Source organism: Macrosteles quadrilineatus, unplaced genomic scaffold, assembly GCF_028750875.1.
Source record: "Macrosteles quadrilineatus isolate MER2022 unplaced genomic scaffold, UCM_ALF_1.0 Scaffold_2__2_contigs__length_208266976, whole genome shotgun sequence".
In the NCBI taxonomy this organism is placed as follows: Eukaryota; Metazoa; Arthropoda; class Insecta; order Hemiptera; family Cicadellidae; genus Macrosteles; species Macrosteles quadrilineatus.
In genome coordinates, this window is record NW_026542595.1 from 118,983,460 (window position 1) to 119,011,432 (window position 27,973).

The 27,973-nt window shown below is 34.7% G+C and overlaps 1 protein-coding gene across 1 annotated transcript; it reads right to left on the minus strand.

Annotated features, from left to right (window-relative positions):
• Window positions 1-128: 128 nt before the first annotated feature.
• On the minus strand, window positions 129-26,890 carry LOC128987747 (uncharacterized). Its single transcript, XM_054408754.1, has 10 exons — window positions 26,763-26,890; window positions 15,055-15,178; window positions 14,314-14,392; window positions 13,278-13,397; window positions 12,393-12,528; window positions 11,588-11,679; window positions 10,622-10,719; window positions 9,436-9,520; window positions 8,069-8,211; window positions 129-3,472 (listed from the first exon to the last, which is right to left on the minus strand). Coding segments are annotated over exons 2-10 (2,841 nt in total). The 5' UTR covers window positions 15,057-15,178; window positions 26,763-26,890; the 3' UTR covers window positions 129-1,386.
• Between the last annotated feature and the right edge of the window lie 1,083 nt (window positions 26,891-27,973).

Genomic DNA, 27,973 nt, shown 5'->3' on the forward strand with positions numbered 1-27,973 from the left:
ATGTTAATCTTGCTAAATAAATGAGTTATTGAGTTATTGAGTTATTCTCAAACACAAATTGCTTGAACCCTGACAGAAACACAACAGTAGACAGAAATGTCCTTCCAATAGGAAATCAGCAGCTCAGAGATGTCCTAAATAAAGTACAAGATTTACAAGAACAAGAACAAAATCCTGATGATCTAGAGACATCGCTCACACTTGCTGAGGAAGCTGGACATGCTTTACTGTTAGAAAATAATAAATTAAAGCAAGAACTACATGATATAAAGCAAAAATTTTATTCCTTAAAATGCCAAGACTTCAGAGACGATAACCTTGCTGAGGCAAAAATTGAAGAGCTTGAAAATGACAATGAAATCTTGCTCTCCCGAAATGCTTCACTGGTTGAAACACTAAATGAAGTAGAACTCCAACTAGAGAAGGAAAGACAGCTAAGCACACAAACTCGATACACACAGCAAACAGGCTAAACTACAAAGAAGAAAGCAAGTTCAAATAAAATCAATAAGTAAAAATACAAATCAACTTTCCTTCTTTCTCCAAAACATGGACAGGATGACAAACAAAACTGAAAGACTGGAACACCTTCTACACAGCACTATTTGGACTTTGTAATTCTTACAGAACATGGACTAAAAAGTAATGCAATACACCATTCTAAATTGGCTGACTACATACTTATCAGTGCATATGGAAGGAAAGAACATATCAAAGGACTAAAGGAGGGGTTGTTATTTACAAGCATAACAATATAACCAACAAAACCGAAAGTCTAGAGATATCAACTTCCTCAGCCTTAACTCTCAGCATGATTTTCCTAAACCTTATATTGAAACCAGTTTGTCAACTGTTTTCTATAGGCAATTTCATTAGAATATGTTCAACTTCCTTGCCTTCTGCTTCCAAATTTTATACGAGGGCAGTTCGGGAAATAACCTTAGTTTGTAACTGAAAGATGGAGTGACGGTATGACTCAAGGCACTGGCGGTTGATTTTTTTTTAAAGAGGGAATTTTAAAGTTGGTCCATAGCTATGTTAAGTGTTTAAAATGTCCAAGCAAACTATGTTGAAAAGTAGAGGAAATATGTAGTTTTAAGATGTATGAAATAAAAATATGGTTCTACTTCTGTGTTTTATTTATAGAAAAACGGAGGCTACTTTCTGAACGGCCCTCGTACATTGAATCAAAATTCTTAAAGAATACCAAATATGATTCCTCTCAGAGTAATTTTATCTATCATGTTTTTCATTTTTGTTATCATTGAGATTCACTAAATTATTGTATACTTTTACATTTGATTTTGGATTAAAATGAATATTCATTCCGTGTTATACCTAATTTAACTCTTAGCTTCGGGAACTTGTTTAAGAATTATCTTGGGATTATGTTCTTTTTCTTTTTTTAGAACGAGTGTTGCCGTTATTTTCCCTGTGTAATTTGTCCAATACTTCTATCAATGATCCATCACTATCGTCCTCTTCTTGTACACTTACCACATTTTGTTCAGTTACTTGAGCAGGAGTACAAGTTGTCTGGTTTGAATGAAAAATTATATTTAAAATTGAGGTTTTAGCTTTCTCTTGATCATGATTTAAATGTGTTTTTTGATAAGGTAAATCTTCAAGCTCATTATAAATTTTAGAATGAAACTGGCTTCTCCAAACAAAATCTCTCACTTTCTCATAGTAATTGGACCCATTTTCTGCTTCTGGAACCAATTCCCCATTTTCAACTCGCCCCTTGTTTAGTAGTTGTTTCATAACACTGGAACGCTCTAAACCAACTGGTATACTATTTTGTCTGGCATACGTCAAATATTTTTGTAACTGTGGGTAAGACACCAGAGGATATTTTTCTGGTGATATTACACGACTTGCCATGAAAAATTTACCACAAACATTTCGGTGGTCATCACTGCTATTATTACTTTCTTTAGACGCCTTATCATTAGTCTGAAACATTCTTCGGTCTGTTACCTTATGAACAGTCTTTTCCTTCAACACATCTTTTCTCATTATTCGCAAAACAATTGGTTCAGACCTAACACCTTGATCTACTTCCTCGACGGATGCAGCATTGCGTTTCGACATTGGTTTTACAGAATGTTTTGAAATAAACTGGCTTGTATCACTTAACAGCGGTATACATGGTACAATCAGATTTTTATTTGGAATAACAGTCTGGTTGTTTGGAGAGTCATCACAATCAGCTGATGTACAAGATGCATTACTCTCTAGATATTTACGGTTGGAACCTTTTTGAACTGCATTCACTTCAACGTCACTGGTAGCTTGTTCACTTGACTTGTTTGGAACATCCTGTTGTTTCTCTGACAGTTCTTCGTCAGACAAAGTAAAGTACTCTTGACTTGAAAACTGGGTAGACAAAGCCGATCTAAAGGGTGATTCGTTTACTTTTTGTGAAACTCGGACATCTTGATTATGTTCTTTAATTTTAGACGCCTTATCATTAGTCTGAAACATTCTTCGGTCTGTCACCTTATGAACAGTCTTTTCCTTCAACACATGTTTTCTCATCATTCGCAAAGATAGTTCCTCGACGGATGCAGCATTGCGTTTCGACATTGGTTTTACAGAATGTTTTGAAATAAACTGGCTTGTATCACTTAACAGCGGTATACATGGTACAATCAGATTTTTATTTGGAATAACAGTCTGGTTGTTTGGAGAGTCATCACAATCAGCTGATGTACAAGATGCATTACTCTCTAGATATTTACGGTTGGAACCTTTTTGAACTGCATTCACTTCGACGTCACTGGTAGCTTGTTCACTTGACTTGTTTGGAACATCCTGTTGTTTCTCTGACAGTTCTTCGTCAGACAAAGTTAAGTACTCTTGATTTGAAAACTGGTTAGACAAAGCCGATCTAAAGGGTGACCCGTTAACTTTTTGTGAAACTCGGACATCTTGATTATGTTCTTTAAAAGACACTCTAGGAGAACAATTTCTTCTTGAGATCAATTCAGGATCACCCTTAGCTTTTCTTTCAACATTTAGCTTTTGCCTATTGCACTCTTTTACTTTTAAAGCTGGAGCAGTTTTAGTCTTGAAACCCCCAGTTTTAAAACTAGCCACTGAACCTTTTGTCATATAACTAATGACATTGTTCTCTAGACTACTCGCAGCCCCAACGCTAGTACCTGGTTTGAATAAAGTTTGACTGATTTCTTCAACAGTTTCAGAGTCTCTGCAAAATTTTAAAATGCTTTCCGGTATAACATTACAATGGTACAGTTTTGATTTTTCACTGATTCTTACCACTGGCATTATTTGCTTAGGTTTAATTTCAGAAACAAATTTCACAATCTCGGAGTGGCAACTATGATCACTGTAGGGGATTTTGTAAATTCCGTTATTGATGTCTGTATCTGTGTTGGTATGTGGAGGTCTTTTATTATAGAGAGCAGTCAGTACAATGGCTATCACGGGACCTTTGCTGGCTCGTCTGAAACAGATAGTAAAAAGATTTTCATTTACACCAGAAACGATGGTTGTGTTTACTCTCTTTCTGTATAGTTTTAGTCTATGAAGAATGTATTGTTTTTGTCAAAACTTTCTGCCTTGGGTACTGGTGTTGGTTTTCAAAGTGATAGCTGTGTGTGTGTTTAAGAGTGTGTGGATTTGTACTAAGATGCCTACCTACCTCACCTGTGGCTCACAAGATCGGGCCACTCATCATACAGTCATCTCCATTCGTACTTGGCTTAAAATACCTACTTTGTATGGAAAAATTGAGATGAAATTTAATATTAGGGTACTTATGTAAGGTATATCCAGGTTTTTTTCTTTTTGTTCTTTGCTGGACAGCTCTAACGAATTGGATTAAAATACAGTCTGTAATACTCCGTTCTTTTAACTCTGCAAATAATTGCACAACCCCAACCGTTATAACAATTACAATTCAAAACTTATTGGAATTTGTTTCTAATTTTATCATGAAAACAAAAACCATAAGTTACTCCATCTGGTTACCCAGCATAGCCTAATTGTTTTAAATTATTGATCATAAAAGTAGGATGATAAGTTTCAATGTTTCATGGGAGAAAGTATGTGTCAGTTTGATGATACCGTTTACTTATGAATGTCTTGTGTATTTGATTCTTGTTATTTGACAATAATGTACTTGGTCTCATTTACATTCCAAATTATGGTATGGAATAAAAAAAAACCATCTCACTGTTAATATACATGTATAAGCAAATGTGTACATGTCTATAGGCCTACGTGTTCATAGATCATCAAAAATTTAGCACAATTCTAACTTCCACCAATACTAGGGGTGTGCGAATACTCGAATCCTCGAGCTTTTTGGTCGAGCTTTTCATTATTCGGCTCAGCTCGAGATATTTTGAAAAAGCTCGAAGTTCGAGCCGAGCTTTTAATACTAAGTCAAAACAGTTAATTTGGGTCATAATTGAAAACAATGTTATCACAATTCTACGTTGTTCATGCATTCGAGGTTTATGATTAGCACAAACCTCAGCTCAGTCAAGACGCAATGATTATCGATAGTAATTTTGAGGAGATAGGAAAGAGACAAACGACCACCTATCGCGTTGTCTTTCTAACAGCTATTCGTATCGTAATATACAACGCAGTGCAAGTGCGTGATTGGCTTGTCCCTATGACGACACACGGTTGCCGTGACAACCTACAGTGCGCACTGAGCACTGCGCCTTGTGTGGGAGGGGAGATTATACCTACAAACAATTTCAGGAATTCTATTTTGGGACGGATGAAAGATAAGGAAGAAACAAAAAGTGGTCACGTGTGCAAATGTAGTCGGCGACACAATAAGGCTGTAAACGAGTATCGTCGTGTCTTTGTTCCTTGTTTGTTTACTTTTTCAGATTCCTTATCAAACGCCCCTATCTGCTATCTCTCTCTCTCTCGCTCTAACAATGTACTGATTAAACAGATTGTGGTTGAAAACTTTTCTACTTATAAGTTTCCCTGCAGTTATTTTAGTTCAATCAATCCTATAACCTTTCTAATGTTTATCAAAATAATTAATTATCTGTTTTGTATTTTATTTCCTTTAAACCAACCCATATTTACCATATGTATTTTATAGAATAAAATGTTTGTTTATAAAGTTTGACTGGCCACACAATTTTGTAACTTTTTTTATTTTGTATAAAGTAACAGTTACCTTGATGATTATATGTATCAATAAGTGGTGCGTGCTGTAGTGAATGCTTTTTATTATCAAAATAAGTAATGAATTATTAATTTTTGATAATAATACATGGGTCATTGAATACCATAATGTGATGTAGTTTCCTATTTGTAACTTGCAAATAGTAATAATTGATAGTTAATTCTGGAAAATGAAAAATAGTGAACGCATTCATAAACCTGTTGTCACGCGGGTGTAAGGGTTTAACTTATTGTTTCAGAGGCTAGGGTGTTTCAAGGACAAAGTGTTGGGCCTCCCGGTTTAGGGGGGAGGGGTGGTGGTGAGACTGCAAGAAGGGGAGGAAACTGGTTTTGGCTATTTATTGATTAGTTGCCGACCCTTCTAGATAACAAAATTGAGTGACAGTGTTGATTCATAGTGTCTTTGTTTCATTTCTTCTTTACTTTGTGTGTTATTCTATTAATTTTAGTGTTTAGGTCTATTTCCTCCATATGTCAATTATATATTTTTTAATATATAAGTTTACTTTTTACTTGTCTCTCCACCTTTTTGGATCCAAACCAACTACCTATGTTCTTTTTTGATTAATACGATTGATAAAACTAAAATATTTTGTGCATGGAAAACAACAAGAATAATCACGTGTTTTTAAATTTATTTTGTATTTATTTATACAAAATAGAATTAAATATTCATAGTAGTAGTTACAATATACATAATAATGTAATCCAGGGTGTCTACTACATTCTGGATAAAAAATTCATGGACAATTCCCGTACATTTAAGGACACTTTGCCGTAACCTTTGTCGGTGTCATTAGGCCTACCGAATAATTTTCCTGATTTGTCAAACTGTATTAATCTTGTTATTCACTGTAGTTGTACCAGAAAAAAGTAAATAATAATAGATAAGAGTTAACAATTACAAAATAGAAATTTATTGAAAGTAAACAAACATAGGCCTACCTATACTTTAGGTAAAGCTTTTATAGTGTAACAGAGAAACGCAATCATTGTCTCCTGCGATAGCGACAAATATCTCCATCCGTCACGTAAACTTCATAACATAGCTTATCCGATCCAGGCTGATTAATTTGGCATGATTCGCCCTGGCACAACGTTAAGTTCTTGATTACTTTTGAAAAAAAATCTTTAATGCATATTGTTACTCAATTCTTAGTACAAAATCAAGGTATGGTAAGCGGCTATTAATAAGCAATAAGCACAGATAAGATTATTGTATTTTCATTTGCAAAGTTAATATCGACACATAGCAATCATTAGTTTATCTTAGGCTCAATTACATTTTCTTAATATATTTTACAGCTCTTTCAAGAATCAAAATACCCAGGCCTAAACCTAATTATTTAGGAGGGCCTATATAAACTGAGTAACAAACAATGAGGTTATAATAGCAGCAAAATCACTATCATTATTCTAGTTCATACGATTTTGATTGCTTAAGGCATACAACTCAATAAATAAATATATGGGAAACAAAAAACATTGAAACCTGAATAGCCAACAATATAAGACAAAGATACAGAAAATCCAATGACATAATTTGAAACCAAGCAGGCCTACATAGTGATAAAACATTAATGCAAACAACAATGCTTGTGGTTTTGTCAATTGAAAGATAAAATGTCCATAAAAAAGGGTTTAAATTACAAAATAAGACTGTAGATTATTTACATGTTTAATATGAAACCATAAACAGTTTTATGGCACTAGGCACTGGCCGCGGCATATTGAATCTTCAAGCCGAAAGTGCAAGTAAGAAGCGAAATTTAACAGCCATTATAAAGCTATTATTTTCACGATAAAATAGGTTTGGGATCTAATAATAATTATCCTAGTAATAAAAAAAGAAGTTGTAAAGGAATAAAAGTGATACAACTTTTATGAGCTAGCTGCTGAGTCAACAGTTCTTGGAAGTACTTGACTTGACACTTGATTGTCGTGATAAAATATTAATGGGTTTGAGATTGTTAATGGGATTTTTATTGCATAATTACTCTAGTAATAAATTATGAAAATGTAAACAAACATCTGATAAACCTTTTATGTGCTCCTAACCAACTAGCGATCAATAAAATTATGGCCCATTAAAAATTTAAGGACATAGTCTGGCATTTAAGGACAATTCCCACATTTCATGGCCAGTAAAAATTTAAGTACAATTCCCGGATTTCCCGGTTGGTAGACACCCTGTAATCGTCTTGCAAGTTGTTTTGTCGTCATTCAAGGTCGCGTTGCTGTTCTGTTATGAAAGACAATCTGATTGTCTCGGTCTGCACTGCATATCTCGTCAGGCCTTCAATTATCCTTTTATTTCTTGTATCTTAATTTAGTTCAGTTCAGTTCTTATCGTGATTATCTACTATTTGATGTCTTGACAATTCTCAATGTTTTTAAACATATTAAAATAACATTGTGTTTATTTAAAAATTGACTGAACATTATTATTATGCACTTTTTTAAGAAAAAAAGTTTAATAATTTAGAAAAGGTGACGCTAGAAAAAGCTCGGCTCGAAAAAGCTCGAGCTCGAAAATTTTTGAAAAAGCTCGGCTCGGCTCGGCTCGAGGTTGAAAATCACTATTCGCACACCCCTAACCAATACTTAAACTATCCAGCCACAAATGTTCAAATCCAATACCATATCCGAATCCAGACCAATCTCACAATTTATACACTATTGATACCAAACCCTTGGCCAGTTTCCAGTAGGTAAATAAAAAACTAAAACTTATAACTATAGAAAATTGATTGTTTCACAAAACCATACAGATACACCATCGCTGAACTATTAACAAGGGGGCTACGAATGAAACATCAAGACATCAACCAATGAACATTTTCACAGGAGGAACATGAAACAACACTAAGGAAAAACTCACACTTTGTTGATGAATCTTTCATTTATTTCATCCATCTCAGCTACTAGTATCCGGGCTTTAGAAAGGTAAGGAGTGAACAAACAATCCTCGTAGCCAAGATGTTTTAGAATAGTAAGTTTATCTGATTTAACACAGATTTTTTCCTGAAAAGTAAGGATTCTCATATTAAAAATACACAATTATATATTATTCATAACTACACTAATATATATTCTGTAACTGTTTCAAGTATACTTTGTTACACAACCATTTGAGCTTGATGGATTTTTTCCCCCTGAAATTTGGGGACTTGTCCATTCCTAATTTAACTATTCACATTATTTCCTTACCTTACAAAAAATGAATCAAAATAGAGTACGACTCAAATTATCTGAATCAATTGGGACTGGGCCCCAATCGGATAATCAAAAATTTGGATAGTTGGATTTTTACCAATATTGAGGGTATTTTAAAGAATATAGGTCGAGTCTTGCCGAGCTTGCAGAATTGCGATTGGAGAACTTGTATATGAAGATGTCACGATCTAAAGTCACGCTTTTGCCACGATCCCGGAGTAAGATTATGATTTTCTTTGACTGCAGGAGATGATCATGATGTCTACGAGACCGCGGAAGATGAAAAAAAGATTTTGCCGCCATCGCAGAAACTATGTCGATGTTCCTGTGACCAGTTGAGATGAACATGTCAACACAACCATGGGATACAATCAACATTTTATTGCGATCACGGAAGACGGTAAGGATGTTCCCATGACCGAGGGAGACGACGATGATGTCTACACAATCGCGAGAGAGGTTTAGGATTTTTCCACAATCACGGCTTCTGCCTTCTTTAATGACGATTCTTATTGTTGTGGTTTTAAGTTTTTAAATCGTGTCTGAAAGCGATTTGGATGTTTGGATTGGAGTTCTACTGTAATTATAATTCAAGTGTCTAGTAGACAAACACACTTAGTAAAGAAAACTAAAAAGAAACAATATGCATGTTCTAGGTGGGCCTCTCCAGTCAATTTCTGTCACAGACACCTGGGTTTGGTCGCCAGGCATGACCAAGTTGGGAATCGAACCCTCAACCTTTGGGGTTGTCTACAGCCGGAGAGCAAAATGTCTATAGCCAGATTGCCTTTGATGGTCTACCTTGAGGGTGAACTAATGGTCTACCGACCAAACAACATTGTCAGGGTTTCAAAGAATACAACCTGAACACTGAAGGCGGGGAAATATAAACATTGCTTGGAGACAGGTAAATAATATACTATGGTGACTAAAATTCTATTCTATAAGTTAAAGCAAAACTTTTTTTGAACAGCTTGTTGCTTTAGAAATGTTAATAGAACAATCTCTTGTTATATAAATACATATGGATACCTTAAACTCCAATGCTAAAGCTCGAAGCACCTCTTCCTTTCCCAGTGTTCTCAAACCCAGCAGAATAGTGTGATCCGGGTGTTCCCTGGAAAGTAGGAAAACTGATAGAAAAAGTAAAAAAATCAATGAACATGGATGCTACAAAAACAGCTCTATGACAATTTAGCACACAGGTTAAAGACAAGTTAGCCTGTTGTAGGGGAGCATCTAGTAGGTGACGGTCACCATTCCATCTGTGCATGGTATAATAACAGGAACGCAACTGCCAGCTATAACGAGTATTTGTGCAGCTGTTCCAGAACTTAGATGTGGGGTCCAACTCTGGAAGGGTCCAGTTTCAGACATTGACCAGCAAAGCGAGTGTGTCAAGGTTCAGTTGTCAAACTGTTACATTTGCACAAAACATAACTGAAGAAAAACAAATGGACAAACAGTACAAGGTGTGTATCTGCCAGGGGAACAGTCAAACTTCAACTGTGCAAATAAAATAGGATCGTTGATAGCCATTCAGATAGCCAACAAATTTGGATGATTGGATTTTTACCAAAATGTTTGGTATTTTATAGAAAATAGTTTGGGTCAAACCAAGCTCTTAATTTTCTGTAAAGATGTTGCGATCGAAAAATTCAAACTATGGAAACATAGGAAAGTCATAAAACACCACCAAGTAGAAGAGATAGAAATAAGTTTTTTAGAATTTTTAACGGTTATTATGGAAAACCTAATGTGGCTATAATGGAAAATATTTGTAAAAAACACAAAAAACACAGTCAGCTTTTAAAAAATTATAAGGTATTTACAAGAAATGTTGATTATATCGATCTGTTATGTTACATCGTGAGTATTTCTATAATCTTCAAGTCGACTTTTCTAAAGTCATCGGAAATTATCATAATGTTATTGTTTTTAAAATAACGCCTGTAATACTTTGCAATTGCTTGAATTCAAGCAACAGATACACAGTGATCTAGAATCTAGAATGATCTAGGTTTAGACAGGTCATATTTAAACCATAAAACTGAAACGGGAACCTTTATTTATTCATCCATGTACAATCATCACATTATATTAATTTTCTTGACAGGTAGTTGTCTTACTCATTGTCTCGTCTTATTTACTGATTACCAGGAGAGTACCATATCCACTATAATTACTAGGATTGTTTTACATAAAAATAAAAACTTACTTTATGAGCTTGATTAAATCCTTCAATGCTTCTTGGCGTGATGGAAACTCACAGTTTTCAGCAGCATACGTGTTGTCTAAGTAAAGCATGTCCACTGCCTGTTAAAAAGATTAAACGAAAAACATGGTAATAGTAAGCTTTCACGTAAAAAACTACAGTACAGATTTGACTGAACTAAGAAATAAAAATACTATTTGACTATTATGGAGAAAGCCACTTAGCCTTATTTCGTTCCAAACTTGAACAGCAGATGAAAGCGGGACGAGTAAGATGTCTTAAGTAGTTTTTTTACTGACTAGGATCAGCTGTTTTTTATCAATAGCATTTATGCTAAATGATTAATGACAGGTAGGTACGGATTAAAACTATAGACTTTTCTCATATTCAAAACGGATCTGATTGATGAAGTAGCATAACCACTCAGCTAAGTTTGCATACAATATGCAAGCATAAGTTAGCATACATTGCATTATTTAGCATAAAAGAATGATAAAAGCAAGTGCGACTGAACGGTTTCCCATTTCTTCAAAAATGAGTGAGTTGTTTTTTTAAATATACCCGGGTCCTTCTTTTCTTAAAATCTAACATGATGTTACAAATATTTAAAATTATTATGTTGTCTTGAATAACAAAGGAAGAACAATTATGAGTGAAAATAAGTGCATAAAATACTTAATTTACTTTCAAGATATTTTAAAGAGAGACAAGTTATTAGAGACTACATTTTTTTGACAGTTTCTTTTTTGACACCAACTTTTCAAATCAAAGGTTCTAAACAAAGTATCATAAAAGTTCTCTTAAATCTTTTTAAATCACCTAAAAAATTTACATTATAAAGATGTTTTACCAATAAGAACAACAAATAACACTGATCAATATTTATGCTTGATGAAAACTAACATTGAAATAATTCTTAAAGTTTTAATTTAAAAGTTTAATTAGAATACTAACAGACTAGGTACTCACTTCATTTTCAATTAGCGATTTCAGCATCGGATGATCAAGTATCGTAGGACTATAACGAAAGTGTCCGGTGTATAAAATGTTTCCAAATGTGCCTAGAAACATTTCTCCAAGTTAGGTGTTAACTTAACAAAGTTTTAAGGTCTAAATTCCAACAAATGCAGCTAAAATCAGGATGTTCAGCCAACCTGAAGAACCAAAAGTAGCCTACTTGAATTTTGATGACTGGGGAAGACTGAACAATCCTCAAGAGTCCACTGAATTATAAGAACTAATTTTGTGCGGAATAAATACCACCACTACTATAGTTGGTACAACTATAGTGAAATCCATAGCTGTGCACACTGTCACTCCACCCATCCCCACCTAAATTATGACAAAGTGACACTAGGGTTGACTCTCTTGCTGGCAAAGAGGATTCTTGTAAACAATTTTATTTTAATAGACACTAAATGTTTTAATTAGTCTAATATTCATGTTTATGTTGTTGTCAGGAGTTACAATTATTTTAATTTCAGAAAAAATTATGTTGGTATGGGTTTATCAGTCACATTATGTTATTACGTCAGTGTCGGGAGTCAAACTGGTTCAGTTTTGATTTCATACTTAACATTTTATTATTACCTGTATTTTTTGTAACCTTAACCTTATAACCAACTAAGTAAAAAGGTTTTGCGTTTAGGTTTTTAAATTCGAGATTCGATTTTTTAAAGTTTCGGTTTTGGATTAGAGATTCAAAATTTCTGGTTTTGACCATCACTAGTATTGAGAATTAGTTTTGAGGTGACTCCACTGACACTACTTTTACCTTGGAAGAGGAACATGACGGAGCCTGGGCAGTGGTTGGCTTCAAGCAGGGTGACGGAGTAGAAACTATAGTTTTCTCTGTTGGTCACCAAGTGTGTGTCTCCGACACTCAGTGCCTCGAGCTGTTCTGGCTTGATCTGGAAACACCCAAGACTAAATTAATGCACCCGTTGTTCAGTGAAAATGTCAAGCGAATAAAGCTCATTACGTGCATTTTGTGTATACTGGTGCTTTAACGAATGAGATGCAGTATATACAGTACTAAAATTTGATTAATCTTCATTGGAGTTTCAGACCAGACATTATTTTTGTATAAGTATCGGATTACTGAGATTTCTCTATCACGCACAGGTCATGGTGGCCCATGTGATAATTTTATTTTTTAATGTATTGCTGCAAAATAATGTGTACGAGAGGTCGTCCAGTGGTCGAAACTCGACCAAAAATATGTAATGTACTCACTTATCTATTTTCACCCCACACTGTAAATAAAACATGTGATTGGAGTTTCTTCCATTTGTTTTGATTTTCTGTTTATATTTCGTTGTTATTTCGTAACCAGCATAGCAACGCATAAGATCCATGTTAATTTTTTCAAATTTTTAAACTCATTTTTTGTGCTTATCTTTGAGCCTATTTAAATTTATAAAGGGATTCTGCACACCTACAGGAAAATAGCTTTCCAACGGTATGCGTAGATTTTCCCTACGATGCACACGAGCTGAGAAAAAAGGTTTTAAAGAAACATGCTTGCCTAATAATATATAGATAGATAAATTAAGAATTTCTCTCTCTCAACTGTAGGCAATCCAAAAACACTGTCTTTAGGAAGCAAAGTAAAACTTGTTAAAATAAGTTGATTTGAAGTGGGATAACGAATACTTACTTTGAACCATTTTTGAAGAAGCCAACAATTGAAGGGCGACGAGTAGATTTTTCCTTGAAAATTTGAGTTCAATCTGACTGTGTTATCAGTGTGTAGATGAGTCAGGAAGTGGTCGAATTTCTAGAAATAATAGTATTTTGTATAAATAGTCTCACAAAAGTTTTTTTACAAAAATTTTGAAAATATTTTCTACAGATAACATTTCCAATCCTCCCAACCTATTTCTGTTTCAAAGATCTTAAAAAACGGCCTCGGCTTTATGATTATACCGTATCATAATCAAAACTTTATAAGATTTCATCTTACTATACAAAGTCTGGCATTTTAAACAGAAAACATTATTTTAAATATAAACAAGATAAGCTCAAATTACTAAGCGTATCAGTTTATTCAAATTAACAACAACAAAAATTACTGAAACGGTGTGAGAATCTTTTTCAATAGAATCATAAAAACTTCAGCAAACAAAGGAATTACAAACCCCTAACTGGAAAATGGAGTCTAGACTTCTAAAATAATTAAAAATTGAAAATAAAGCCATGCTTAGTTTACAGTAAAAGAGTAATGATTTACAAGAGTGATAATATATCTAAATAAAGCCTAGCTTAATAAATATAGGTAGTCTTCTCTCAGACTGGCTGGGCAGCTGAGTGGTTATAGCGCTTGCCTCACAATCAAAAGCTTGCAGGATCAATCCTGACAAAAGTCAGCAGCTTTTTGATGATTTGAAATTAGACCCAGCTGTTCCTGATTATGTCGAGCTTTAAATAAATAATCATGACTAATGAAACAGCTGATCATAGCCAGTATAACAAAGCTACAGAGATCACAATATTCTACACTCATCCTTTGCTCATATTTGGTTTGAAAACGCACATAGGGTATCCATCTCAATAATCGATATAAGGAAAAAACTTAAAATTCTGGTTTAATTGATTAAATCACAGTCCATAAAAGCCAAAAACAGGATATATGCATTATACAAGTTTAACAAACTAACTTTTTTAAACTTATTTGTAAACCAACTTAAGCTTACCTTTTCTGGTGACGACACCCAGTAGTCAACACAGATTGATGTTCCATTTATAATATGTCCTTTACTATTTTTTAGGTCCCTGCAAAAACATACAAAATTGTTTATGGGAAATATGATTCAAAAGCTAGTGAGGCTACATTTGGCAGGACTATTAAATTGTTGGTTTCATTTATATCTAGGACTAACAGAAAATAGTGTATAAGGTTGCAGTCACCGTGGCTTAATCCATTAACAAGTCTGATAATGGATTCATCACAGATGGTGTTCCTTAAGGGTCTATTTTGGGCCCTTGCTCTTTTTGATTTAAACCAAACTAAATAGGCTTTTAATGAATCAGTCACTGTTAATCAACCTTCAAAAAAATTCCCTCGATAACAGTGTTTCATGTTACAATGCCACTCTACCATGCAGTTTTTCTGACTGGACCACATTTTTAGGAATAACTTGAGACAATTAAATTAATCTGGAAAACTCACATCGCAGAAGTTATAAAAAAGTTTATTTTTTAATTCTTATTCCATCCAGATCAGTAGATGTTTCCACTCTAATGATGGTGTACCATCATAAAATAAAAACTAAAACAAACAACCATAGAAAATTGATTTAAAAGGATTAATTTTGTTTCACAAAAACCATACATCACTGAAAAATTAACAAGGGGCCTACGAATGAAACATCAAGACATTAACCAATGAACATTGTCACAGGAGAAACATGGAACAACGCTAAGGAAACACTCACATTGTGTTGGTGAATTGTTCATTGCTGCTAGTATCCGGGCTTCAGCAGCCAGAGTAGTGAACAAACAATCCTCGTCCAAGATAATTGAGAATAGTTATTTTATCTGATGCAACACAGATTTTTCCTGAAAAGAGAGCATTACTTAATTAAAACTACACAATTATACACAGTTAATCCACACCAGGGAGTATCGTACCTACAGTGCATCTCTATAAATATCCACAATTCGTGACCTCCTAGTAGCTGGATTACAGGACGATGCCACCCAAGATGCCACCGTCCCAGTTATTATTAAGTTATTATATTAATATTATAAATTAATAATAAAATACCAATCGCCAAGTTTGGTTATATTTACTAAACAATTAATACTACACATTACTGTAACAAAAATTATATGTAGGCCTATTATTTAAATTAAAGTACTCATATAAAATGAAGTCTCAACTAAATGAGTAGGCCTACCTAATACCTTTGACTAATTAATACAACAACCTAATCAAAATCTCTTTTTGGTTGTATTTCTTTTATTCTTTCAACCCTTTTGACACTATCAAGTACTCCTCATAATTTCTCCTCTTCTAATAAATCCATAGTAGCATCAGTCTAATATAAAACGGAAACACCAAATAGTCATATACTTCACTAACAGACATAACTAAAACAGTCATCTCTAACACAGGAGAGCTTGTGAGGAAATAACCTCTGCGCTAAGCACTTATTATAAGGCAGTTTTGGCCTAGCTTCTATTACTGATATTTTACGTGAATAAATTATTTTTATCATTTATGTTTTTTGTGACTAATAGTTTATGTATCGTAGTTGATTTATTGTATTTTCTAAACAGCTTCAAAGTCCATTTTCTTTTAAAAATCAAGTTAAACTTATTGCATATTGTAACTCTGATTTTGCTCTCATGGCGTCGTGTGTGGTTTTGTCTGTTTAGAGTCGAATGTAAACAAGTGACAGCTGTTTCCGCTTCCCAAACCTTCCACCCCTTTCAGTATTAGTCACCACTATAACTTGGACTCGTCCAAACCACAACTAGCTGAATAAGTAACCCAACAAAACTGATACTTATTATTAACTAGTGTACATGTTGCTCGAAATCGAGCAATCGCAAAGAAGTAAAGGAGTTATTTAAAAACAAATAACTTATTTATAAACAAATATAAGTCATTAATTCCGATAAGTTTAAATAAAAGAGTCAACTCAAATATTACGTAACTAATGATAATCCCGTATTCACAATGTACTTAACAGTTCAATATATGAAATGAAATGAAAAAGTGCTTTTATTTACAAATAAGTGAACAAAAAATAACTTCTTAGCACTAAATACAACTATGGACAAAAAGCCCGTCTGTTGCGGCTGGCGTACCTGGTTAGCACTTGTACAAAACTGATTAATAATAACAATTTAATGAAACTAATAAATAATAATAAAAAAGATTTTAAAAGTAATGACATTTGGGAAAATGATTCTCACAGATTGAATTCTTGAATTAACCCCCATCTTTTAGACCAAGCATCTTTTAAATAATTGCTTAAGACCCGCCAATCCCACCCATTCAATATCTCTATATATTGTTCCTGTGTCAAAATTGGACAGCCAAAATGAAATTTCCTTATTGACTTCAAAATGGGTCAAACAGATAAAAAATGAAAAACATCTTCTTTCTCTTGTAAATTACAAAGAGTACACAAATGATAATTGTCTACAAGCCACGGTTTGAAGTTGAGGTTGATAAGCTCAGCTCTTGCCTTGATCGCCCAGGACATCACAGTTATGTCATATCTGTCAGCGAGGTATGTCTTGTCTTTTAGGTCGAAGTTAATAGATAAGAGTTGTTGGTGATACAGAGACGTGCGCGCTCGACCCTCGCAATCACTTTTCCATGCTGCCCTTTCCCCTTCCACTACACTCATCAGCTGTGATTGTAGAACAGGGATGCCAACCTCGTCTACGTCAAAATTTATTTGCCTGCCATGCTTGTTTCCCAGACGCTTCCAATGTTTACACCAGTAAATATTCTTGTTTACTATTTGTCTGGCTAATTTAAAAGGTAAACGACTTTCAGACATTGATAACACGTTTAATAGATAGTTAATATTTAACACGCTTGAATAAAAGTATATCTTATTTGTTAATGATTCAATATAAATTAAATAATTTGGTGTGTTTTTCGGAAGATGAAATAATCTCTTGATGAAAAACTTATTAACAGACTCCACAGAATCGCTGTCAATGAAACCCCACACTTGCGCGCCGTAACAAATAATTGATCGTATGACAGAGTTAAAACACAATTGTTTGGCACTGAGTGGGACTTCGTTGCTATTTATAAGATTTCCCCAAAGTGAATTAATAGCTAATTTAGACACTTTTTCTTTTGCTTTAAAATGTTTTATCCAAGATAATGAGGGAGTTAAAGTAATACCAAGGTAAGTATATTCATTCACCACAGTGTTAACAGTTCAATATAATACAATACAATATTCTTTATTGTTAATTCGTCAAGAATTACAATAGTGTCAATACAATAGTGAATTGTACATGTTAATTTTCATAAAATTCCTTTATTGAGTAGAAGGGTCTTGCAATTAGCCACTTCTTCAACTCCTGGTGTAGCTTGTTGCCAGTCAGGTCTCTCAGGTAGTCAGGTAGATGGTTCCTCAGCTTGCAGCCGGTGTAGGAAGGTTTTTTCTCCCAAAGAGTTGTTCGGTGAACTGGTAGTGCAAATTTGGAGCAATGACGGGTGTTGTAGTGGTGCAGGTCTCGGTTTCTTGGGGGGTTTATTTCATTCACATACTTAATAGATTCAAGTATGTAGAGAGACACCACTGTGAGGATTCCTAGGTTTGCGAATGCTAGTCTGCAAGTCTGTGGTGGGACAAGGTTGGCGAGGGCTCTTATGGCTTTCTTTTGAAGGACAAGAATTTGATTCATATTTTTTGTTGAAGTTCCTCCCCACACTGTCAAGCCATATCTAAGATGCGACTCTACCAGTGCGAAGTAAGCTGTTTTGGCCACGGAGAGTCCGCCTATGTAGTTTATTCTTCTGACGACATATATTCCAGTACTGATTTTTTTGCTTAAGTGGTTGATGTGCTCTTTCCATGTTAGATTGTTATCAAGGATAACACCGAGAAATTTTGTGTGGTTTTCTATTGTTACATCCTCTAATTGAGGGACTATGTCTTTTTTCTTACTGAAATTCAGAGTTGTAGTTTTTGTGGGGTTTATTGCTAAGTCATTGTTCTTTGAGTAGAGGATAGCTTTATTTAGGATCGATTTTGAATTAAGGTAAAGGTTTTGGGCTGTGTTGTCCTTGATCAAAATGGTTGTGTCATCTGCATACATGATTGCAACAGCATTTTCACTCTCAATTTGTTTGGGGAAGTCATTAGTCAATAAGATGAATAGAATCGGGCCTAATACAGAGCCTTGTGGAACTCCTCTCGTCAGCTTGCTTTTTGAAGATTTGAAACTTTCTGTGACTTCATTTGATGAGTTTTTCAGTTCCACGACTTGTGAGCGTCCCGTTAGGTAGCTTTTGAACCATTCTAGCGCAGAGTTTCTTATACAGAATCTTTTGAGTTTCTTGCATATCAGGTCGTGGCCCAGGCAGTCAAAAGCCTTACTGTAATCAAGGAAGATGGCGGAAAATGTATTGTTCGTTTTCTATCTGGTCTAGGACGTACTCAATTAGTGCTGTTATAGCTGAGGATGTAGATTTATCCTTCCGAAAGCCATGTTGGCTGTCAGTTAAGAGTTTGTTATGATTAAGATGTGCCATTAATCTAGCCAGAGCAATTTTTTCTATGATTTTAGAGAAACTGGAGATCAGAGAGATGGGCCTGTAGTTTTGAGCATTTTCAGTTGGTCCTTTTTTATGTTTGGGGTATATTTTACCATAGACAAAAAGAATGAAATATAGACTGTCAGCCGTGCTGCGGTTACCATGGTTACCATAAGTTCCGGCGCACACCGCTGTAGTTTACGTAGCGCATACGCTGTAACTACCGTGGCGATCCCAGCGGTGTGCGCCAGAACTTATGGTAACCGCAGCACAGCTGACGGTCTATATTTAATTCTTTTTGTCTATGATTTTACTGACTTTTATGGCGGATGGGAATTTGCCTTCTTTAAATGATTTATTTATAAGATAAACCAGAGGAGAGATGAGTTCTTGAGAGCAGTGCTTTATCATCTTAGAGGAAAACTCATCTATTCCACTTGATGTTTTGGCTTTAAGGGAGTTTATTATCGTTTTAACTTCTTCATAGGATGTTGAAGTTAGGGTAAGGTGTATTGGGCAGACTGGTTCCTCTCCATTCAGCACTGTTTCAGGGTCTATAACGATTGCTCTGTTTTGGTCAAGGGTATTTTCTGCTATATTTGAGAAGAATGTGTTGAAGTGTTCGGCCATTTCTTTTGTGTCGTTTGTGAGTTTGCCATTTATTTCTAATTCTGTAAGGGTTTTCTCTTCACATTTTCCTTTCCTTTCCTTGTTTATAACTTGCCATAGTGCTTTTGGTTTGTTGTCAGCTTGTTCTATGAAGCTAGCTGTTGAGGACTTAGTTTCATGTCGTATATCCTTTTTCTATTAATCATTTCTAATTTGTTTTCATTTCTGTTCGTTAACTCAAACGTTTGCAGAGCTTTCAAAAAGTTCTCTTTAAGGTATTTTGCTTCAGGATCGTAGTACTTCATATGTTTTTTGTTTGTACTAATTTTAGTTTTCTTTAATGGGCATGTATAATCCAGTGCTGTTTGAAGAATATTATGAAATTTGTTGTAGGAGGTTTCAAGATTCGGTGAAGAGTAAACATGTTCCCAATTTTGTAGATGGAGGTGAGCCTTTAGATTGTTTAGGTTTGTGTTGTTTAGGCTTCTTTTCATTACAAATCTTTAGGAAGTGTCTTCTTGGTGTGTTTTCAAGTGTGGTCAGATAGACCAGTATGCACAACTTGTCCAGTAATATACGCATATGGTATGTTTGAGCATATACAGTCTATTGAAGTGGCTGTGTCATGGGTTATTCTGGTGGCCTCTAGAGGAAATCTCCAGATGTTTTGTGTGGTTAACTCTTCTTCCAGCATGGTGTTTTTGGAATCTTGGGTGAGCCATCAAATTTGGGTGTAATCTTGGGTGTAATCAAATTTCTTGTAAATATTTTATCATTTTTCAAAAGCTGATCTGGCTATTAGTGTATTGTACAAATGTTTCCCACTTATAGCTGCAATAGGTTGTACATGTTGGTCTTTGTCAATGATAATGTAGTCTGCATGGTATCACCCAATGTCGCCAGTACGTTTACAAATTTCAGTCTTTATTTTAATAGCACCAAATAACCATTAACTTCCTGATTTTCTGCATAAACTATCTGTCACAATTTTACAATTAACATATATGCTCTTCTTCTCACTTTTAATTTCTGACAACAGCTGGAGTTTCATAACAATGTTTGGTTCCCATGTTAATCTTATGGAGAAAAACGAAATTTAAAAAGGCCACAGGGCCTCACTCTCTAATTATTTCCCTAAAAAGAAAGTTTCCTGCACAACTTCACGTTACACTCTTTCCAATGACACCAAAAACATGTCAATCGGTTCAGTAGTTTCGGAGAAACCTGCTTGTGTATTAAATAAGTACTAGGTGAAACCCGTCGAAATCGACGATTACTTTCAAGGCTTTTACGCTAATTCATCCACGGAAAGTTATGTTTAGTGGAATATACTTCACGTGAAGTTGACTTTTATTCTTGGACTGTTAGGGACCTCCTCTTTTATATGGTTGTGCGCCTTCATTGGCAACGAATAATGTAAATGACATAGCAATGCGGCATTTCCAAAAAGAAAAAAATACTGTAAATTGGCTGTTACGTAAATATTGACGTTTACATGCATTGTTAAACAACGTAATAAAGGATGATATGATATAGTTTAAAAAGAATATGACCTTTCTGTCATGACAGTAGCTGCTTAGTATTTACTCTTTGTGTCTTTTTTACAGACAAAATGTCGTGTTATTTTCAATCATGTTAACAACCCAGTGGGCCATGGTCCGTAATATAGGCCACTGCAAATAATTTGTCAAGATAGGTACCATTTTAGGCAAGGTTTCTGTGTTTGGATGTTATTAGACACGATTAAGAGCACAATAAACTTCTTCTGCAGATAAATAATCTGCTGGAGAAATATAAGCCGAATTATAAATTTCACAATGCAAGTTCGAGCATTTTGTAACTATATGGGTAAGTTACATAGTATTTTTTAGGCTGCTGCTCAGTGCACTATATATTTGTTTGAGATAAATTAAATGGTTTTTGTTGCTGAGTTAGCGCTAGTAAACATGCACAACCCATTTCGTTATTCTAATAACATTCAAAGGCTCTCTAAGAGTTCAAATTCTTATTTGTATACATATCTATTATGTTTTCACTAAGCTGAATGGATACAACATAGTAGCCTCTCTGAAAAGTCAGTAGTAAATTGCAGTTTTATAGCTTAATGACTTTATAAATCATGCAAATATTTCTACATAGCCTAAATATTGTAAGATATTTTATCCATTTGCTGTAAACTACTATTAATTTAACAAAATATGGATACCGCTCAAATGGGCAACGTGCCCTTCTGCACTTGTATTATTTTGCATTGCATTACACAATTGAAGATTTTTCCAATGATTGAAAACATGTATGACAATAATTTCATGAACCTATGATGATCTGTACAATATTATCATAATATGATCAAATATAGGCAAAAGTGGTGAAAAAGGCAGACAACAACCCGTACAACAGATATAAGATAGTTCAATAAGAAATTATTGTAAGAGTTCTGTGATAAAAGGAATTTCCACTGATTTCGTAATGGAACGTTATATTGCAAAACATGACATTATACAGAAGAAAATCAATTTTAAAATAAGAAAATGACATTGCAAATACTTCTTTTGAACAATTCAGTAACTCCCAATAAATATGTGTTGTTTTAAAACACAATTTAAAAATTAACAGCTGTTTCATTAAAAAGTATTATCCACATGGCCAAAATGTAAACAAATCTGTCGAGGGATCTTTAAAGGCTTCTGGGGCTGAGCCCTAAGGGATTTAACTTTGTGTTTCTTTTGATAACTCATCTGCAGACCAAGGCCTTTCTTTGGAGACCACTACCAAGTTTCTACGTCCAGCCGTTCTCTCAAATTAGTGGAGACAAAGTTTCCAATTAAATATTTAGATTCCCCCATGTTAATCTAATGGTAGAAACTCCAACTTTGATGGAAGATCCTACCCAAACTAATAAAGGTATCAAAAAACGAAAAACACTTTGCAAAACTACAGATCAGGGAAATTCTTTTGACACTTTAATCATCAAAATCGGTCCAAAAATGGGGGAGGAGTTCTGTTCACAAAAATCGGCTTAGCGTACTATATATATATAGATAGATTCCCCCATGTTAATCTAATGGTAGAAACTCCAACTTTGATGGAAGATCCTACCCAAACTAATAAAGGTATCAAAAAACGAAAAACACTTTGCAAAACTACAGATCAGGGAAATTCTTTTGACACTTTAATCATCAAAATCGGTCCAAAAATGAGGGAGGAGTTCTGTTCACAAAAATCGGCTTAGCGTATTATATATATATATATAGATGGTCATAATGTAAACAAATCTGCTGAGGGGACTTTAAAAGCCCCTGGGGCAGAGCCCCGAGAGAATTTACCTCGTTTCTCTTTTGATGGCTCATCTACAGACCAAGACCTTTCTTTAGAGACCCCTACCAAGTTTCTACGCCCAGCCGTTCTCTGAAATTAGCTGTGACAAAAACACGTTTTTCCTCCATAAGAATAACATGGGATGAGAATTTAAAGACCACTGGGGCAGAGTCCCAAGGGAATTTACCACGTTTCTCTTTTGATGGCTCATCTACAGACCAAGCCCTTTCTTTAGACACCTCTACAGAGTTTCTACTCCCAGCCGTTCTCTCAAATTAGCTGTCACAAAGAAAAACAGTTTCAAATAAATATATAGATAAGTATAGATTTAATTTCTGACAACAGCTGGAGTTTTAAAACAATGTTTGTTTCCCATGTTAATCTTATGGAGAAATACAAAAATTTAAGGGGCCCCAGGGCCTCACTCTCTAATTATTTACCTAATAAGAAAGTTTCCTGCACAACTTCACGTTACACTCTTTCTAATGACACCAAAAGCATGTCAATCAGTTCAGTAGTTTCGGAGGAGTAATTGTCACAAAAATCCTGCTTGCGTATTAAATAAGTATAGATTATGATGCTCCCTCATATGCTTCCAAACCTCATGACAATGTCATACAAAATGCAGAAGAAGAAAAGAAAAGAAAGTATATTTCAGCCTGTGAAAGCCGGAATGCCTCTTTCACTCCTTTGATAACATCAGTCTGCGGAATCCTAGGCAAAGACTTTCAAACACTAATAAGAGCACTAGCTGAGAGATTGTCAGAAAAATGGGTTAAGCCTTACAGCCTGGTAGTTAATTGGATCAGAACGAGACTGACTTGCTCAATTTTAAGGGCAACAAGTATGTGCCTGAGAAGATCTCGAAAAAAATGGAGATCTGCTCGAGAATTCGAAGATGGAGCAGGCATCCAACATATTTATTGAAAGAATCAAAATTTTTTGTAATATCTGTAAATTTAGATTTATTTGTCTTGTAACTATCTATATTAAATTTCTGTGTATTTCTTATTTAACTGTACGGCCACTTAGGAATCTCTCCGACAAAAACTTATTGCATTTTTGGATTCAGCATGAAAAATACTGTAAGTAGACGTCTAAAAATTACACGAAATCGCATAGTAGATACATCAAATATTAATTACCAAATTTAGTATTTTGACATATCACCACAACATCAAATAAAACACAAAATAGACATATGGAAAACCATGCATAAGCCCTAATATAATTAATATGCTACATGAAACTTTGTCGGTTGAACTCCTCCGCCATTTCTTAACCGATTTCATCCATTGATGTCTCATTGGAAAGAGCGTGTCGTAGTAGATTTGCAAACTGCAAACATTTTTGAAAAAGTCCCAAGGGCTCTGCCCCAGTGGCTTTGAAAGTTCCCATGTTATCCTTATGGAGAACTTAATTGTTTACATTTTGATCAGCTGTATAATTTAATTGCTGTTATTTATTTGTCAATTCAATGAAAAGCATTAAGTACATTTATTTACAACTAGCAGAGTACCCGTCCTTCGTACGGAGTTGGCATATACGTGTAAAATGCTTATTGCAGTTATACTCGATCTTTGTGTTTGCAATGTGAGAAGACACGGTTTGAGGAAATTAGCTTCCTAAAATTTACGGTATGCTATAGAATTACAAAAGTATTACACATTTACTATGGCCATTATGTTCTACCACTTCACCTACACAATAGAGAAAGATAGATTATTAAAAATTCACAAAATATCACAAATTATTCATGAAATAAAAAAAAAACTGTAAACAATCCTACTTTGACAGTTCTCATTGCGTATCACAGGTTTTTGTTGCTGCTTAGGTCAAATTAGGTATGTTTATGAAAAACATAAGGTTACAGAGCCACTTTGGGGTGGAGCCCGGAAGGATTTTTGAAATAAGAATATGCCTATATGTTAATCGGGAATGTGAGCTATCATCATGCCAAATTTCAGCCCAATCCGACCAGTATTTTTTGCATTTACTTGTCACAAACATACATCCATACTTTCTCATTTATAATATTAGTAGGACTAGTAGGATTTGAGTTTGTGTAAACATAACCCCCAAGACGGATCGTGTTAGTGTGGTTGTATCTTAAATTTGTGTATTTATCGTTGTTTTGTGTCGCTATGACGGATCGTGATTGTAACATGATTGTAACTGAAATTTGTACATTTATCGTTGTTTTGTGAAGCTATAATTTGTTTATTTGTGGTTTTATTCTTTTAAATGCCTCCGATGCGATGACAACGACACATATAGACAGGAGGTGTAATCGTGATAACGACCGCAGCTACAGAACAGTGGCGCGTAATTAGGGATGTTGCGATACTATCGATACCAGTAGGTATCGATACTTTTATTGCGATACTACTGGTATCGTATCGGTATCGGTTGTTCCGATATTTACTTGGTATCGATACCAAGAGGCCAGTATCGTATCGTAAGTATCGGAAGGTAATTTTCTGACAAATCTGAGTAAAATGGCCACGCTCTGAGCGGTTATTTCCCAAGGCTGGAGCTGGATCAACCTACAGTGACCCAAGAAAGAAACAAAATTTAACCCAATTAAATATTTTTTTATCTAGCTTGTCTGATATGTGGTTTGAGTAAATTATGATTCACTATTCATTCATAGAACTTTACATAACTATAAGTAAAACCATTGACTATATATACCTACAGACGTATATTTAGTCAATGATACAACTTACGGGTTTGGCGGCAGAGTTATTTTTATTACGTCATTGTTAGCAACGTTGTGTTAAGCAAATAAAATGAAACCATGGACTATTTAACATCAAATAAACTAAAAAGATGGCACTTTAGAAAGTTATATAACTAAAAAAACTTTTTTAAATTTAGGCTGATGGTAAACACGAATGTGTTACGTTGGTAATTTAAACATTGTCTATTGAAAAGATAAATAATTATCTGTAGGCCTAGAACATAAGGTAAGCTTAGGCCTACTTGAACTTTTACTTGAAGGTAAAATTGAAAACAAAGGTTGGCTATGTTTGGTTAATTTTATCAATGTTTTACATATTTATGTAGTTTTTAGCAGCTTGAATTCGAATCCTATATTTGCTGCACTGTACTGGAACGAGTGAACTTTAATCGAAGATCAGTGAATCAGAATATGACGTCACTGGTATCGAATGGATACGATACTGACGGTATCGATACTTAAGTTCCGATACTGAGCCGGTATCGATACTTTTTTGCGATACGGTATCGATACCAAATATCGGAAAGACAGTGGTATCGCAACATCCCTACGCGTAATAGGCTTAACTCATCACAGTCAGCACCTGACTTTGGACAATCTCAACTATTAGGTTACAAATGTGCCCTTACACTACTCCAAAACGACTTTTCGTTCTCAATTGGCCCTCTATCAATGACCTGTGTTGCCTTTTTGAGAAGGAGAAAACCGGCCGGAATGCTTTAGGTTTATCAATAGCGAAGATAAACATGGTCTGAGTTACACACCGGTAATCTTTGAGTTGACTCTTTTAAACTGATTGTAAATATGACTGTTATTCGTTTTGAAATAATTCCTGTAATACTTCATAATTGCTCGAATTCGAGCAACATGTACACTAGTTTAATTTAAGTCATGGCCTAAATGGAGCCGGTAGGCCTTGTAAGTTAAAACTCCTGGGGGCTCTGGGAAGGCCTAGCCTAGGTGTGTTGCATGCAAATAATTCAAACTTTTAGTTGGTGCAAGAAGATCGTTCAGTTTTAAGACATAAGACATTAATTCGCCACTTTTACATGTATAATGCATAGACAAGTCAATTGTTAGTAACCTACATCTTGTATTCAGTCTTAGGTAAAGTTAGCAGCATAGGACTAGGCCTATTCACGAATGTACCTATTTGTTTCTACGTTATTTCCATTAAAATGATCAGTACAAAAATGAGGGGAGGATGGTAAACAATCAACCATATAGATACAAACCTATAATGAGCACACCCTAGTTAGTTAGTAAGCCTTAGTCTTACTTTACAGTCTTGATTTTTTAGGTTTAGGTAGGTTAGGTAGACACTAGACAGGTCGTGATCGTACGTCCGTACGTAGACTACATTTTTTACATTAGCCAAGCTTCACTTCAAATCAAATCTTCTCTTCTCTATCTTTTAAAGTTCAACTTAAATCAATTTGTTCTTCTTCCTTTCTTTCACGTTTGCTCGAACAAAGCTGGCGCGGTTAATCTACCATGTAGAATGTACTACGCCGTAGTGAAGTTAGCGGCTCTTTTCATCGGCGCTTTTTCGGATTGCAAAAGATATGGGTTGGTACGCCTGCGGACACCACGTGTTTTGCAAGGGATGCCGGAAACGCAATTTAATGACAATACGGTGCGAAATGATGTTTTCATATTTATATAATGCCAATTACCTTGATAAAACGTGTATACACGTTAAAACTAATTCATTGACGTATTTTAAAAGGCATATTTGAGGCCGTACTGAACATTATACGTAGCTATGGCTTAACATAAAACATAAAACATATGGCTTAACTTATGGCGCGATCAATTAAAACTCCGAACACAAAAAAGAACATAATCTTTTTCCTAAGCCCATCACATCAACTTTGAGCTAATCTAATGGCAATATACAATGTGTAGAATACTCAGTATAAATATTATTGAGGCAGTCCAGTAAATTACGAAGCTATATAAGGCAAAATCTATATGGTTGATGGGAATTTGCGTCAGGAAAAAGTCCATCACATCAACTTTGATGTATTCTAATGGTGCCTTACAATGTGTAGAATAATCAGTATGAGTATGATTGAGGCAGTCCCCTAAATTACGAAGTTATATGACAAAATGTATATGGTTGATAGGAACTCGCATCAGGAAAAAGTGCACGATGTTGACCAAGCCCATCACATCAACTTTGAGGTATTCTAATGGTAATATACAATGTTTAGAATATTCAGTATGAGTATGATTGAGGCAGTCCCCGAAATTACGAAGCTATACGGCAAAATCTATATGGTTGGTATGAATTTGCGTCAGGAAAAAGTGCACAATCTTTTTCCTAAGTCCATCACATCAACTTTGAGGTATTCGGTATTCTAATGATAAAAGCAGTAATGGAAAACTAATGAAAAGTATGAGTATGGATGATCAGTCCTGTTAATTACAAAGATATGGCCAA